Source organism: Tachypleus tridentatus, chromosome 13, assembly GCF_004210375.1.
Source record: "Tachypleus tridentatus isolate NWPU-2018 chromosome 13, ASM421037v1, whole genome shotgun sequence".
In the NCBI taxonomy this organism is placed as follows: domain Eukaryota; kingdom Metazoa; phylum Arthropoda; class Merostomata; order Xiphosura; family Limulidae; genus Tachypleus; species Tachypleus tridentatus.
The window spans coordinates 100,141,739-100,154,350 of NC_134837.1; the positions used below are offsets into that span (position 1 = coordinate 100,141,739).

At 29.8% G+C, this 12,612-nt stretch overlaps 2 protein-coding genes across 4 annotated transcripts in view; one reads left to right on the top strand and one right to left on the bottom strand.

Annotated features, from left to right (window-relative positions):
* The window catches only part of LOC143240497 (N-acetylglucosamine-6-sulfatase-like), a 55,699-nt gene extending 50,892 nt beyond the window's left edge, over positions 1 to 4,807 (top strand). For 2 of the 3 annotated variants that reach the window (XM_076483012.1, XM_076483010.1), the window contains exon 13: positions 860 to 2,019. In XM_076483012.1, the coding sequence (XP_076339127.1) occupies positions 860 to 937 (78 nt within the window). In that variant the 3' untranslated portion in view covers positions 938 to 2,019. Of the gene's footprint in view, positions 1 to 859 lie in introns of all 3 variants that reach the window. The other variant, XM_076483011.1, reaches the window with a different exon arrangement.
* A 343-nt stretch (positions 4,808 to 5,150) lies between these two features.
* Positions 5,151 to 12,612, bottom strand: part of LOC143240496 (glucose-6-phosphate 1-dehydrogenase-like) — a 31,695-nt gene continuing 24,233 nt past the window's right edge. Inside the window, exons 6-11 of the mRNA XM_076483009.1 lie at positions 10,969 to 11,094; positions 10,754 to 10,847; positions 7,067 to 7,283; positions 6,576 to 6,781; positions 6,129 to 6,298; positions 5,151 to 5,690 (exon numbers count right to left, since the gene is read on the bottom strand). Of these exons, the coding sequence (XP_076339124.1) occupies positions 5,600 to 5,690; positions 6,129 to 6,298; positions 6,576 to 6,781; positions 7,067 to 7,283; positions 10,754 to 10,847; positions 10,969 to 11,094 (904 nt within the window). The 3' untranslated portion in view covers positions 5,151 to 5,599. The remainder of the gene's footprint in view (positions 5,691 to 6,128; positions 6,299 to 6,575; positions 6,782 to 7,066; positions 7,284 to 10,753; positions 10,848 to 10,968; positions 11,095 to 12,612) is intronic.

The window sequence follows — 12,612 nt, forward strand, 5'->3', positions numbered from 1 at the left end:
AATGAATAGTCATGATGACACTATCTTGATTACTGGATAGATGGAATAGTTTGAAACACTAATTTTGACAAATTAATTGTTGTTTATATGTCATTAATCAGTTTGTGATTTCATTTAGTAAATAGTCATGAATAATTGGAAATACTAATTGATTGTTTGTGTGGAATTAATCAAGGTATTATAATTTTGATTAATTGATTATTTTATGTGACAGCAATCAATACTCATTGGTTATTGATTTTATCTTTTAATCACCCACCTCTAGAGTCAATACTGCCATTTTCGTTTAGATAATCTTGATTTTTATAATTTACTGTTTGTTACCTGAGCTAACACTCAGTAAAATGTAAGTTGCAGGGTCCTGTGAGACCCTAGAGCCATTCACCATGTTTTTTGATGACTACAGAATAATTGATATAAGTATTTGTTACTTTTAATTTATTTTCAGCAAACCTTAATTGATAATTTTGAAGCTTGATTAAACATTAAAGAGACTACACCATGGAATTGGCAATAATTGCATACTATCAATTTGATTACCAGTTACCAAAATGTAGTTCATTCTTAGATCACCAACTTTGAATCAATTTGTATAAATCACTTAGAAAAGCCATGTTTGAAATGTGATGAATTACTTTGTGCAACCATGAAATTGTTATAACAGTCTATGAATTAAAAGCATATAACAACATATTCTGAGTGCTGTTAAACTTGTAAGTTTTTTCCAAGAGAAAGTCTCCTTATATACCATCCAAAACAAAAAGTTAAGTTCACTTAGGTTTCAATCATTTTTATATTTCTTTAGTATTCTTATTGTTTTACCAAGTTAGATTTGAAATGAATTTTTCATGTTCTACAGAATTTTGTGGAGATCTACAATATTACTGCTGATCCATACCAGCTTCATAATCTGTATCCTATGAACACTTCTAAATAAGCTTAACAAGAAATTGACATCATGCATGCTTTGTGAACAAGCTAATGTTTACTAACTTCAATCAAAACCTTGATGAAACATACAGATGAAGATAGGTATATGGATGTTTTATTATGAGACAAAGAAGTTTCATTTCTGAATAAATTTCTGTATTAATTAAGCTAGTATCCTAGTGAAGTGCATTAAATTCTAAATCTGTTATTGACATTTGACACAATAATGAAAACACAAATGTTTACTCTTATGGAAGTTCTTACTTGAGCATTAAGATATAAGTATTATTTTAAACTACATATTAAGTCATTCTCCTTTATCAACATAGTTTATGCCAGTCCTTGAAATTACTTAATTTTTGATATAGTCAAATTCAAGGACTTGAAAGTGCAAAAGCAGAAAGTTTACAGAAAGATGTTTTGATGCATTTTAATTTTGTTCTCATGAATGTTATAAAATGGTTTTGTGACTTTTAGTTTTATACTTATTTTGGAAAGTCTGAAAATTTTACAATGCCTTTTAAATTTTGTTTTTATGAATATTTTAAAATGGTTTTGTGACTTTCAGGTTTATATTTATTTGAAAAGTCTGAAAATTTTACAAGGTTATATATTTCATAAATTTTTCATCTGGAACATTGTAAACTGAAGTATACGTGCAGCATGTCACAGTGTAAAGTGTGCCATGTTGGCAGTAACATTATGTATCAATCTTTATAACATAATCAGGAGTATGTAGTTTAATAAGCTGTCTGCAAAAAAGTAGAAATATTGTGTTATGTGTTACCACCTGATTTTTTGTTTTTTCAGTTTAATTCTAAAACAAATGGAGGCATTGATTTAATGTATCTGTTGTATGAATTGATGTATTGCAAGAAAAGAAACTACTGGATGTACTAATTCAAAACCAATTCTAAAGCTTATATAGCTTCTAAAAATTAAAATGTTTGATATGTGATCTTTGCACAATTTTGGTATATGTTGTTGTCTTTCTTAAAAATTGCTTACCTTTGTTGTATATTTTAATTACCAATTTTCTTTTTACAGTTTGTATAGCTTATACAGAGTAAAATATTTTTATAGAATCTTTGCATGCTTTAATGACTATGTTTTTGAAACTTGTATTGTTATATGTTGTATAGTGATTTTCATGTCTCCTTACATTCTTTTAAAACTGTCTAACAAAGTTTTTATTTTATAAAATATTACATTTTATCTTATTTGTGATTTAAACACTACACACAGTTTCACAGTTCTTGTGATCACTGGCATTATAAAAATAATTTTTATAACATATCATAAGCAAGCCAACTTTTTTTTTTCTAGTTGCTTAACAAAAGGTTACATTTAATATAGGTAATAAAGTTTAAACTTATTTGATATTCAGCTATATTTTTATTTCTTTTTGGTGATTCATTTTAGCCATTCAATTAGCTGTCTTCTTAGTTAAACAAAACTTGAACATGTTGACCATGCAGTGATCTAATTAAGCTTATTTCATTAGAGGAAAGTATTTCTTTCTCTATCATACTGCAACATCATAATTCATATTATGTATAAAATTATAAACAAACTTAAAAATGTTTCAGAAATGTAATTGTGGTCAAGATTGTTGACAAGTCTTTTCTTTTAGCAACATGTCACCAAGGTAAGCTTTTATTTCTCTCAACTTTTATGTAAGATTCCACTAAACTGCAAGTTGTATTGACACACACAGTTTAAAATAACAAAAAAGAGCTTTCCTTTTGATTTTAACTTACTAACCTATTGCTTCTGAAAGCTAAGTTACAAGTTTAATATTGGCTCTGTTTTTCAAAACAGTTTAACTCTCCCCATGGGACAATGAGTGTCATATTATTATCAGAAAAAATTCAGGAAATTCACAAATACTAATTGTTTTTGTTTGTAACTCAGTGAAGTCAACCAAAAATATCAAGGTTTTTAGACTTTTAAAGTTTTTTTTATTTATAATTCAACAAATAAAACCATTTACCAAATAAATTTGAACTCAAGAGTTAATAAAAAAAGTAAGAACAGTAGTTAAAATTTAGTTTCTACAGGTTTTTTTTTCCTTTTGAACAGACAACAAAGGTTAATGAGCAAATGTTTTATGTGCCACTTGACTTAAAACATCAATTTAAGAATAATGTAACTGCATTCCAAAAATCAGAAGACTTAATGTGTAATAGAAGTAATGGAAAATAATCTGGCATGTGAATGACAAACTTTGGAAAAGCAGTATTTCACTTTTAATATTTCTGTCACAAATAAATTAACTTTGTAATATATCTGTGAAAAAAAAGTTCTTACTAAAAGTGTAAAGCTAGCTAAGGTATGACTTGATAAATATACTAGATTTTAAAGGAAAAAATTTTTCTATTGAGAAATTGTAATATATTGTTATACAAACTTTAAAACGTGAAGATTTTCATATACTCTTCAAAAAAAGAAAAGCAAAAGGCAAAATATGAGACAAATTGTTAACAGGTTTATTCTGGGTAGTTCTGTATGACATGTGTGAAACTTTGCACATTCACTGCTGAACATCCAAAGTCTGCAAAGGTGAAGTCCACGCTCACTAGGTGAAGTTTAACGTCACTCAACGTCAATAACGAGTATGCCCCCATGAGCATCAATAACTGCTTGGCATCTCCTGCCCATGGAAGCGATGAGATGACGAATCACATCCTGTGGAATGGCTGTCCACTCAGCCTGCAAAGCTGCTGCAAGCTGAGGTAGAGTCTGCTGTTGAGGTTGTCGTCGTCGCAGACGTCGGTCCAACTCGTCCCAAAGATGTTTTCGATGGGGCTTAAATCTGGTGATCTGGAGGGCCAGGGAAGAACGTTGATGTTGTGGTGTCTCAAGAAGACAGTGGTGAGTTGGGCTGTGTGAGGACGGGTGTTGTCATGTTGCAAAACGTCATTCACCATGATGGGTTGCACATGGGGCCTAAGAATGTCGTAGATGGTTGCGTACGGTCTGATCGGAAATCCTACGCAGCCCTGGTATGGTTGAGGCAGTAGACGTCGCAGTGGTGGTCCTATCCTGAAGGTGACGTAACTGGATGTTGCGATCTTGTGCGGGCGTGGTCACACGAGGTCTGCCAGATCGTGGACGGTCACGAGTTGATCCATGTTGTTGGTGACGATTCCATAGCCTTGTGATGGTGCTTGGGTGGACATTCACAGCTCTGGCAACATCTGATTGAGAGTTGCCTGCTTCCAAGTGACCAATGGCGTTGTTGCGTTGTGCTTCAGTCAGTCTTGGCATAACTGTATTGCGTGTTGGTGGCTTAACACTGAGCTATGGAAACCGAGAACCCGTCACTTTTATAGGGATTTTGCACATGTTGCACTTGCAGAACATGCAGATCTCTCAAACAAATTTATTGGACACACATGCGTTTTGGCAAAAAATCCGATGTTTTCCTCCGTTTTCAAAGTGCAAAACTTTTATTGTCATTTTGGTCTGACAATCAGTGCCTTAACACGTGTAATATCACATACTCTGAGCTTGTAACATTATTACATATATTTCTCTTTAAAATAACAAAAATATCTCTTTTGCATTTCTTGTTTTGAAGAGTATATTATAAAATAAGAGTCTTCAGTGTGTTGTGATATTAGAGAAAATGTGGGAAATTGCCCTTCTCTCTGAATCTCAAAATGGGTATCTCCTAGGAAGTATGATTCTTTTTCAATATTAACTCTTACAAATAATAGATGTAAACTAGTTTTATATGTTGTGTTTATGTACTGCTATTTCTTATGGATTAATAAAAATGCAAACCATTCTTTATCCACTTTAAATATGTACTTTCAAATATGTGCTTTAGAACATTCTTGTATCACAATAATAAAATATTCCTTTAAAATAACTTGGTTTGGTTTGAATGTGAAATGTAAAGTAGTGGAGGAGTTAAGATATGGTTATATTACTCCAAGTATACCGAAATCTGTAGAAAAATTGTATTAACAGTTAGAATGTGAAGTCATGAGATATTTCAGGACACACCAGTGGGAATAAGACTATTAGTTTAGTTCATCAGTCAGCTCATGGAAAAACATATGGTCAAAGTAATTTGAAATAAAGCACAATTCATATAATATACTACTTGTTTTATGCAAATAATTTTTTTGTTTACATAATAAAAGTTCACGTAAAGTTTCATTTTTGTTTACTTCATTTAACCTTGAATGAATAAATACAATTCAGTACTAGGCTTAATGTTTATCTTTATTAGTACTTTATATAAAAATAACACTTTTTCCCCTGATTTGAGTATTGTGTGAATATTTTTAAATAAAACTAATCTGAAATATTACAATAGCTTAACAAAGAATATCCTTGTTATGTTCTTTTTCCTTCCACTAAAGCTAATAACTTTAACTTTTATTGTTCTTTAGTACTGAAAAATGGAATTCTCTAAAAATAATTTCAGCATTTGACCATAATCAGGCAATATATAATATAATATATATATATATATTTGTAATTTTTTTTAATGTACTCTCCAAATTTTTTTGAAAATAGATAAAATGTCAAGTACAGAAGAGATAACCTATGCTATATAAAGAAAACAAGTGATAAATATTAGAGAAATACAAATCATTCCAAATATCAGTTCCTTTAACTGAAAAAATTTGTATTTCAGTAATGTAAGAGGAGTTCACAAATTTGATGGCTTTACCCACTTGTAGGTTCCATAGAACTTGAAACCCTTCTTTTTACATAATTCATCTGCTTCTTTTGGTCCACGACTGTAAAACATTCAAGAATTAACATTTTATATCTGTTTTATCTTCCTCCAAACTAATATAGAAAAACAAACTTGGCCTAATATATTCATATAACTATCTTATTGAGCTGTAATAGTTTCACAGAAATATTTTCAAACTAATGTAAAATTATGTTTAATTTTAATAGCATGAAACTTGTACCATTATATGTTGTATAATGTTGTATAACTTCACTATACCTAAATGTCCAGTTTTGGTCTCTTAACTTTTTTTTTCTTTTTTTTACTTTTAGAAAAGCCATAAAACTACTCTCATTACATAGAAATTGGAAATACTTTATGTACTGTCTGTATTTCTATCACAAATACATACTGCTTTCAGGATTTACTGATTCCACTTTATAATAAATTAGTATCTGGAAATTTCTGAAAACAAAAAAGACTAGTTCAAATTACTCACCTTCCATAGGTATAAGGTACTAGTTTTATGTCCTCTTTCTCGATTCTATGTAGCATTGGTGTAAAGATTCGCCAAGCTTGTGCTAGCTCGTCACTTCGGACAAAATGGATTTGAGTTCCACAGAATACATCCAGAATAAGTCGTTCATAAGCATCAGGCATTACAAGCCCCTATTAAAATAATAGTATAGTTGTTGAGTCATTGTTACACTGCTGAAATATATTCATTACTAAAACATATTCAAACTGAAAATGATATTCTATGTGGTAAATTTGTAATTGAAAAGGACATTATATTAGTAAAGTCTTATCATCACTTACACTGTGTGTATGTGTGACTATATTTTACATTAAACTGATATCTTTACCATTCATGGAAACATCTGACTTCAAATCATGTATTAGTTTTTCAACCCAGCTGGTATATTTTAATTAAGACATTTCTTGCCTTGTATCGACTGCCATAGGTCAAATCAAGCTCAGTTTCCTCAATATCAAAGGACATTCCTGGTGTTTTACTCATCATTTTAATATACACAGCTTCTCCTGGTTGTACTCTGATGACCAGCTCATTTCTCTTGCTCTCTCCATGGAAGATATCTCCTGGAACATCTCGATACTGTATACGAACTTCAGCTTTCCTCTCATTCAAGGCTGTTGAAATATCATGACAATAAAAATTAATGGTATTTTCACCTTCAGTTGAACATTAGGTGTAACCACCTGTACTTGCTTCATTTTATATTTCCTTATTAAATACGTTTCATGCTCAATAATTATAGTGAAATAACCCTGCATTTCAGATTATAATATAATTACTATATTAGTATTGAATTATTGTTACATTATTTTACAATGAATCTCCTTTTTTGTTTTTATAAAAGAATATTTACCAAATTTAGATTATTTTAAAATAAGACAAGAAACTAGTATACTCACCTTTTCCACAACGAAGAAAGAAAGGCACTCCTTCCCATCTTTCATTGTTAACATAACATGTAGCTAAAGCATATGTTGCAGTTTTAGAGCCTTTGGGGACAGTAGGGTCATCTAGATAACCCTCTTTTGCTTCTCCTTCTCCATTTGGATCACCAACATACTGACCTAAGACCGTATCTTCAAGTTTGACCTCTGACATGCACCTCAGGACCTTTACCTACACATTAAAGTAGTTAATATTTATTTCCAGAAAAGAAATGCATTAATAAGATTATTGTTTTTATTATAGATTTTGAAATAACTTAAAATTTACCTAACTAATAAAATGTCTAGAATACAATCTTTAAATTTTACAGAATACATAACATTGTTAACAGAATTTCAAAGTATAAATTTGTTGTTGTCACAAGGTACATTCTCATGTACAGTGGAACAAACCTAGTTTAAATTCAGCTGAGAGTCAGTAATGCAGGAACATGTATTATGGTTTTCACATTTTGTAGAAAAACTCCTGACTTTCCAGGCAAAATTTTATATTTTCTAGACCTTCACAATATATATTACATCACACTGTTCTATTAACTTTCTATAATTTTAGCCAATTAAGATTACTTGGTTATACATTATAATAAAAACTTCAGATTCACGAGTTTGATTCACACTATAATACTAAGAAAAAGGTTCTTTAAATAAAAACATTGAAACCTGATGGTGGATAGTAAAATATTTTTTTAATAATATTTGAACTAATATATCATCAAATGTGGTAAAATACTATAGAATGACTAACCAAGGTTATATTGAAGTATGGCAATAACTGGCATAACTGAGCAATATGGTTTGTGCAGATGTACAGGTTTTGAAATAAAAAAGAGCAAAAATTTCTCTCTTTTTATCAGGCTTTGAGATAATTTTTCTATTTTCCCTGAGTTTTGACTTCTTTTTTTTTAATTCTCTGACTATTCCATATTAGGGGTTGTCATGGTATAAGTAGAAATTATTACATATTATAATTCTATTAGAAACACAAAACTAATAAATTATTTACCTACTTTTATGTGTAAACTTAACACATCTTTGGTCATTTATGCTAAATACAAGTTACTCAAAACACTGCACTCATTAAAATGCCTCAAACTGAGGAACTAATTTTATAATTTTATTGTTCTTTTGAGAATAACCAAGATTGAGTTCAGTTGAGCACCAGTAAAAACTGTGATGAGTAAATTTCTTTGAAAGTTACATTATTCAAATTTTTTATTTTATAAGATTAACAAACTTTCTCTTGAATAGTTATTCTGCAATGGAAATAAAAGGATTAGTAACAAACATAATGTGGAATTATTCGAGTTTTCAGCAGCAGTTAATATAAACTGTAATGTTACATGTAGTTCTTAAAACCTGTTTAGAATTAAATTCAAAGAAAGTAGTTGAAACCACAAATTTTGTGTAATACATAACAAAACACCTGTTAGGCACATGTGTGAATGTTAATCTTTAGTAGCAATTAAATATTACTCTTAGGGAAGTATGTACATCACAGTTTATGCATGTTTATAATCAGCCTTTAATCAATAAGAGCAAAATGTTTTGAAACCTTCCCACTTCTTTAGTACACTAATTATGGACATACATATTGGAAATTGAAAAAAACAGATATAGAAATTGTAAATTTTATAACATCATTCTTGTTCAGATTGTTAAAAGATTGTCTTCTTACATGATCAAAAATTTAGATAAAATTCTAAACTGTTTATATGCTGACATGAGCTTGTGATAAAGAAAATATACTCTTTTAACATGTTCTTAAGTATTATGATATGAGAAAAGTACTATATAAATAGATGTATATTTTAAAAGTATGAATTATCATGCATCGTTGGATTATTATAATTTAAGTAACTATGTAAGATGGTTTGGCCAAAGGAGTTAGTTTAATTTGTAGCAAAACTTAAACAAAACAATGTGAAAGAATAATGTATTGCTACAAAGTTGTCTAGAGGGCCTTGTTGATTGTTTGTTTTGACTTATGTGTAAAGTTACACAAGGGCTATCTGCATTAGCCATCCCTAATTCAGTAGTGTAAGACTAGAGAGAAGGCAGCTATTAATCAAAACCCACCATCACCTCTTGGGCTACTGTTATACCAAAGGAAAGTGGGATTGACTTTCACATAATAACACACCCATGGCTGAGGGTGAGCATGTTTGATGTGATGGGGATTCAAATCCATGATCCTCAGATTGTGAGTTGAGTGCACCAGTTATCTGGCAATGCCAGGCCAGACATGTTGAACATTCAGTTCCATAAACTTGAAAGATGAAAAATCATGACAAATAAGTTAGAAGTACTTGTTGGCATATATAATGTACAACTTACACTTAATATGAGCAAAATAAGATTATCAACAGCAAGTTGTAAAACATTTTCAAAATACTGTGATAAATTTCAAAATTATAAATGCTTATTTGTCAGCATAAAAATTTAAATAGCTTTTAATGTTTTAAAAATAGCTTATCAGGAAAAAGGCATTTTAATGTATATACTAAAGGTTGCTTATGAAACAAAAAAATGCTATATTACTATAATCTAGTAATGATTCAACAATTTTTGTATGAGTGAATCATTTTCTTGTAAACTAATTAACTATTTGTATAATTCAATGTTCTTGTTATTATAAACTTTATATATGTCAAACTGAAAATTCAAGAGTCTGGATGAACTTGCATAAAACATGTTTTAAAAATTACAATAATAGTCATTTACCATGCTCTAAACGTTTTAATAAATTACTACAACAGCAAATCAGTTACGTAAAAGAGTTCCTGTTTTATTGCTTTCCTATTTGATATTCAAAGATTAAAGGATAACAAAATACTTTTTCATCAGAAATATTTTATACAGAAATTCAGAACAATATTAAACTCTTAATCTGTTTGCTAAAAATATCATTTATATTACATTTACATCAAAAATATCAGGTTATGATTTTTTACCCTTAAGATGCAGATATGAATTTGTAGAAATTGTAATATATATTTGCAGTGATATTCTTATATTTGTATTGTAGAAACAACTGAGATTGAGAGAAGATTAATCTCTGAAAGCACTTTTTCACTAAACAACTCTGAAATAAAACCAAGCCCGTTTCTGTGTTTGACATACAGTTTTTTCCTATATGTTTTTCTATGTGTTACATTCCCTTTTGTGTTTAAAACCTAATCATCATTTAAGTATTTTGTTTTTTCTTGTAATTTCAGGACAGAATTTGTGTATTTCAAACTTTAATGTGTTCTCATAGTGTAAAGATAGCTACATAGAATCAACAGATTTTGATACATATGTATATATGTAAACTTTTTGAAGTCTTAAATAAGGATTAAGTTCACAATATACCAACATTTCATTAACAGATGTGACGGAGAGCCAAGCAAAGAAGATTTCAAAGTATTGTGTGGTGTTTCAAATTACAGAGATATGAAACTGGAATAACCTTCACTTATTCCTCATCTGAAACCAGTCAGAGTAACTTCTTTTATTAAAAATGCAACAAGTCGATTTTAACTACCAAAGCTGCTTGAAGTATTTTCTATAAGTAAATTCAATTTTAAATTTATATGTTGATCAAGTCTTCTGGTAAAAGCTGTAATTTATGGTACAAAGAAAGAGTTCAAATAACATCAGTACCTTCTCATCTCTGATGTCCTCTGCTCCAGTAGATACAGGCTTTTCCATGGCAACTAAGCTGAGCATCTGAAGTAAGTGATTTTGCATCACATCCCTTAAATATAGAAGACATTTTCATAAATTGTTGTAACTTGTATTATAGTAAACTTTAAAAGAAATATATCTACCTGTAATTAATTTCCTATTATGGATTTGTTGTTAAATTTTACACTTACCTAATGATGCCAAAATTATCAAAGTATCCACCACGTCCCTGTGTTCCAAATGGCTCCTTGAAGGACACCATCACACAAGAAATATGTTCTCTGTTCCATGTTGGACCAAAAATTCTATTTCCAAACCTGTAAACAATATCAATGAACACTGTATTTCATATTGGGTGATACTTCAGTTTGTTTACTAAGAAAGACAACTATTTTTCAGCATTATTTTATAAATAAAATACAGTTGTATGAGCACAATATAGAGTGGATCATTAATCAACTGCTTAAAAGTACAAGTTATCTAAAATGCATTTTGACAAAATTAAATTGGACTTTGTAAAGAAGAGCAAAAATGGAAAATAAATAACCTAGTTTATGAAGCAAAAAGTTTTCAAGGATAAGAAAAATAATAATAGCAGCAACTTTAGTACATAAAGCATCTGTACTCAAACATGTGAAGCAAAATTTCAAATATATACAGAGACATTGTCATCAACATAACTTACTACAGCAGTAAAACAACTAGTAAATTTCTCTCTGTAACCCTTAAATATAATTCACCAATAGCCTTAGCAATAATTTCAGTTAAAGGTTTTTCGTCAAATCCTTTTTGTACCAAACATTTGACACCAGTTCATTGAATAGTAAAAGTTCCATAAATACAATACAATTTGTCACTTATGGCTCAGCAATAAATCTGTGGGCTTTTCATTCTGAAAATGGGGTTTAGATAATCATGGTGAGAAGAGAACATATATCTATTGTTTAGATTTGTGCTTAACAATAAACAATGTAATTTATTTTTGCTTTTATAGGATGTAGTTTACGAAACAAAAACGAAAAAAAAACACATTACTATGGTAGTTGGAAAATTACTACAAATTTTCCTCTTAGTTTAAGAAAGTAAACTGTTTGGTTTACAAAAATGTTTTTAAATTGTCAGATTATATACATTTTAGCATGTTTACAGACTTGCATGTAAAGAAAATCTGCCTTGTGAAGTATTAATCTTATTTTATGTTAGTCATGCATGGCCAAGACATATGTCATACTTGAATATTTTTAGGGTTTCTTATGGAAGATGTTGTTGGAGACCTGCTTTTGATCTTTTATTATCTGTCTGTAGCAACATCACTGTTTAAATTTAGAAATTTGTCAAAACTCTCCTCCTTACTTTCACTAATGACAAGCAGTGACATGGGTATCACCTATTCACTTAGAGGGATGATATTATTGTTTTTGTGTATATAATACCAGTCTGAAACAGAATAAATTCATCTAAGACAGATAATTTAAACATCTATTTCCTTTAGCTAGAGTTTCAATTAATTGTTCAATGCTTTGAACTTGTTATTTATTTAATAAAGCCTATTTTCACTTCAGCTGGTGTTCAGTCACTCCCATGTTTGAAACTCAGTCAGAGACAGCAGACAATATAGTTTAACTCTGTAGTAGATTTCTTGACATTCTTATCTCTAAAATTATCAGTGTACCTAAGAATAACATGTAAGGAGAAATTCTGAGATCATGCCCTCAGGATTTGTTATTGCAAAATTTTCTGTTTTCTCATGGAGAGTCTTCTACTGTGCTTGTCTTAGCTATTGTGTGTTTTATGAGTAAATAAAAGCTTCCAGGAGTGGATGGACTTATAAATAA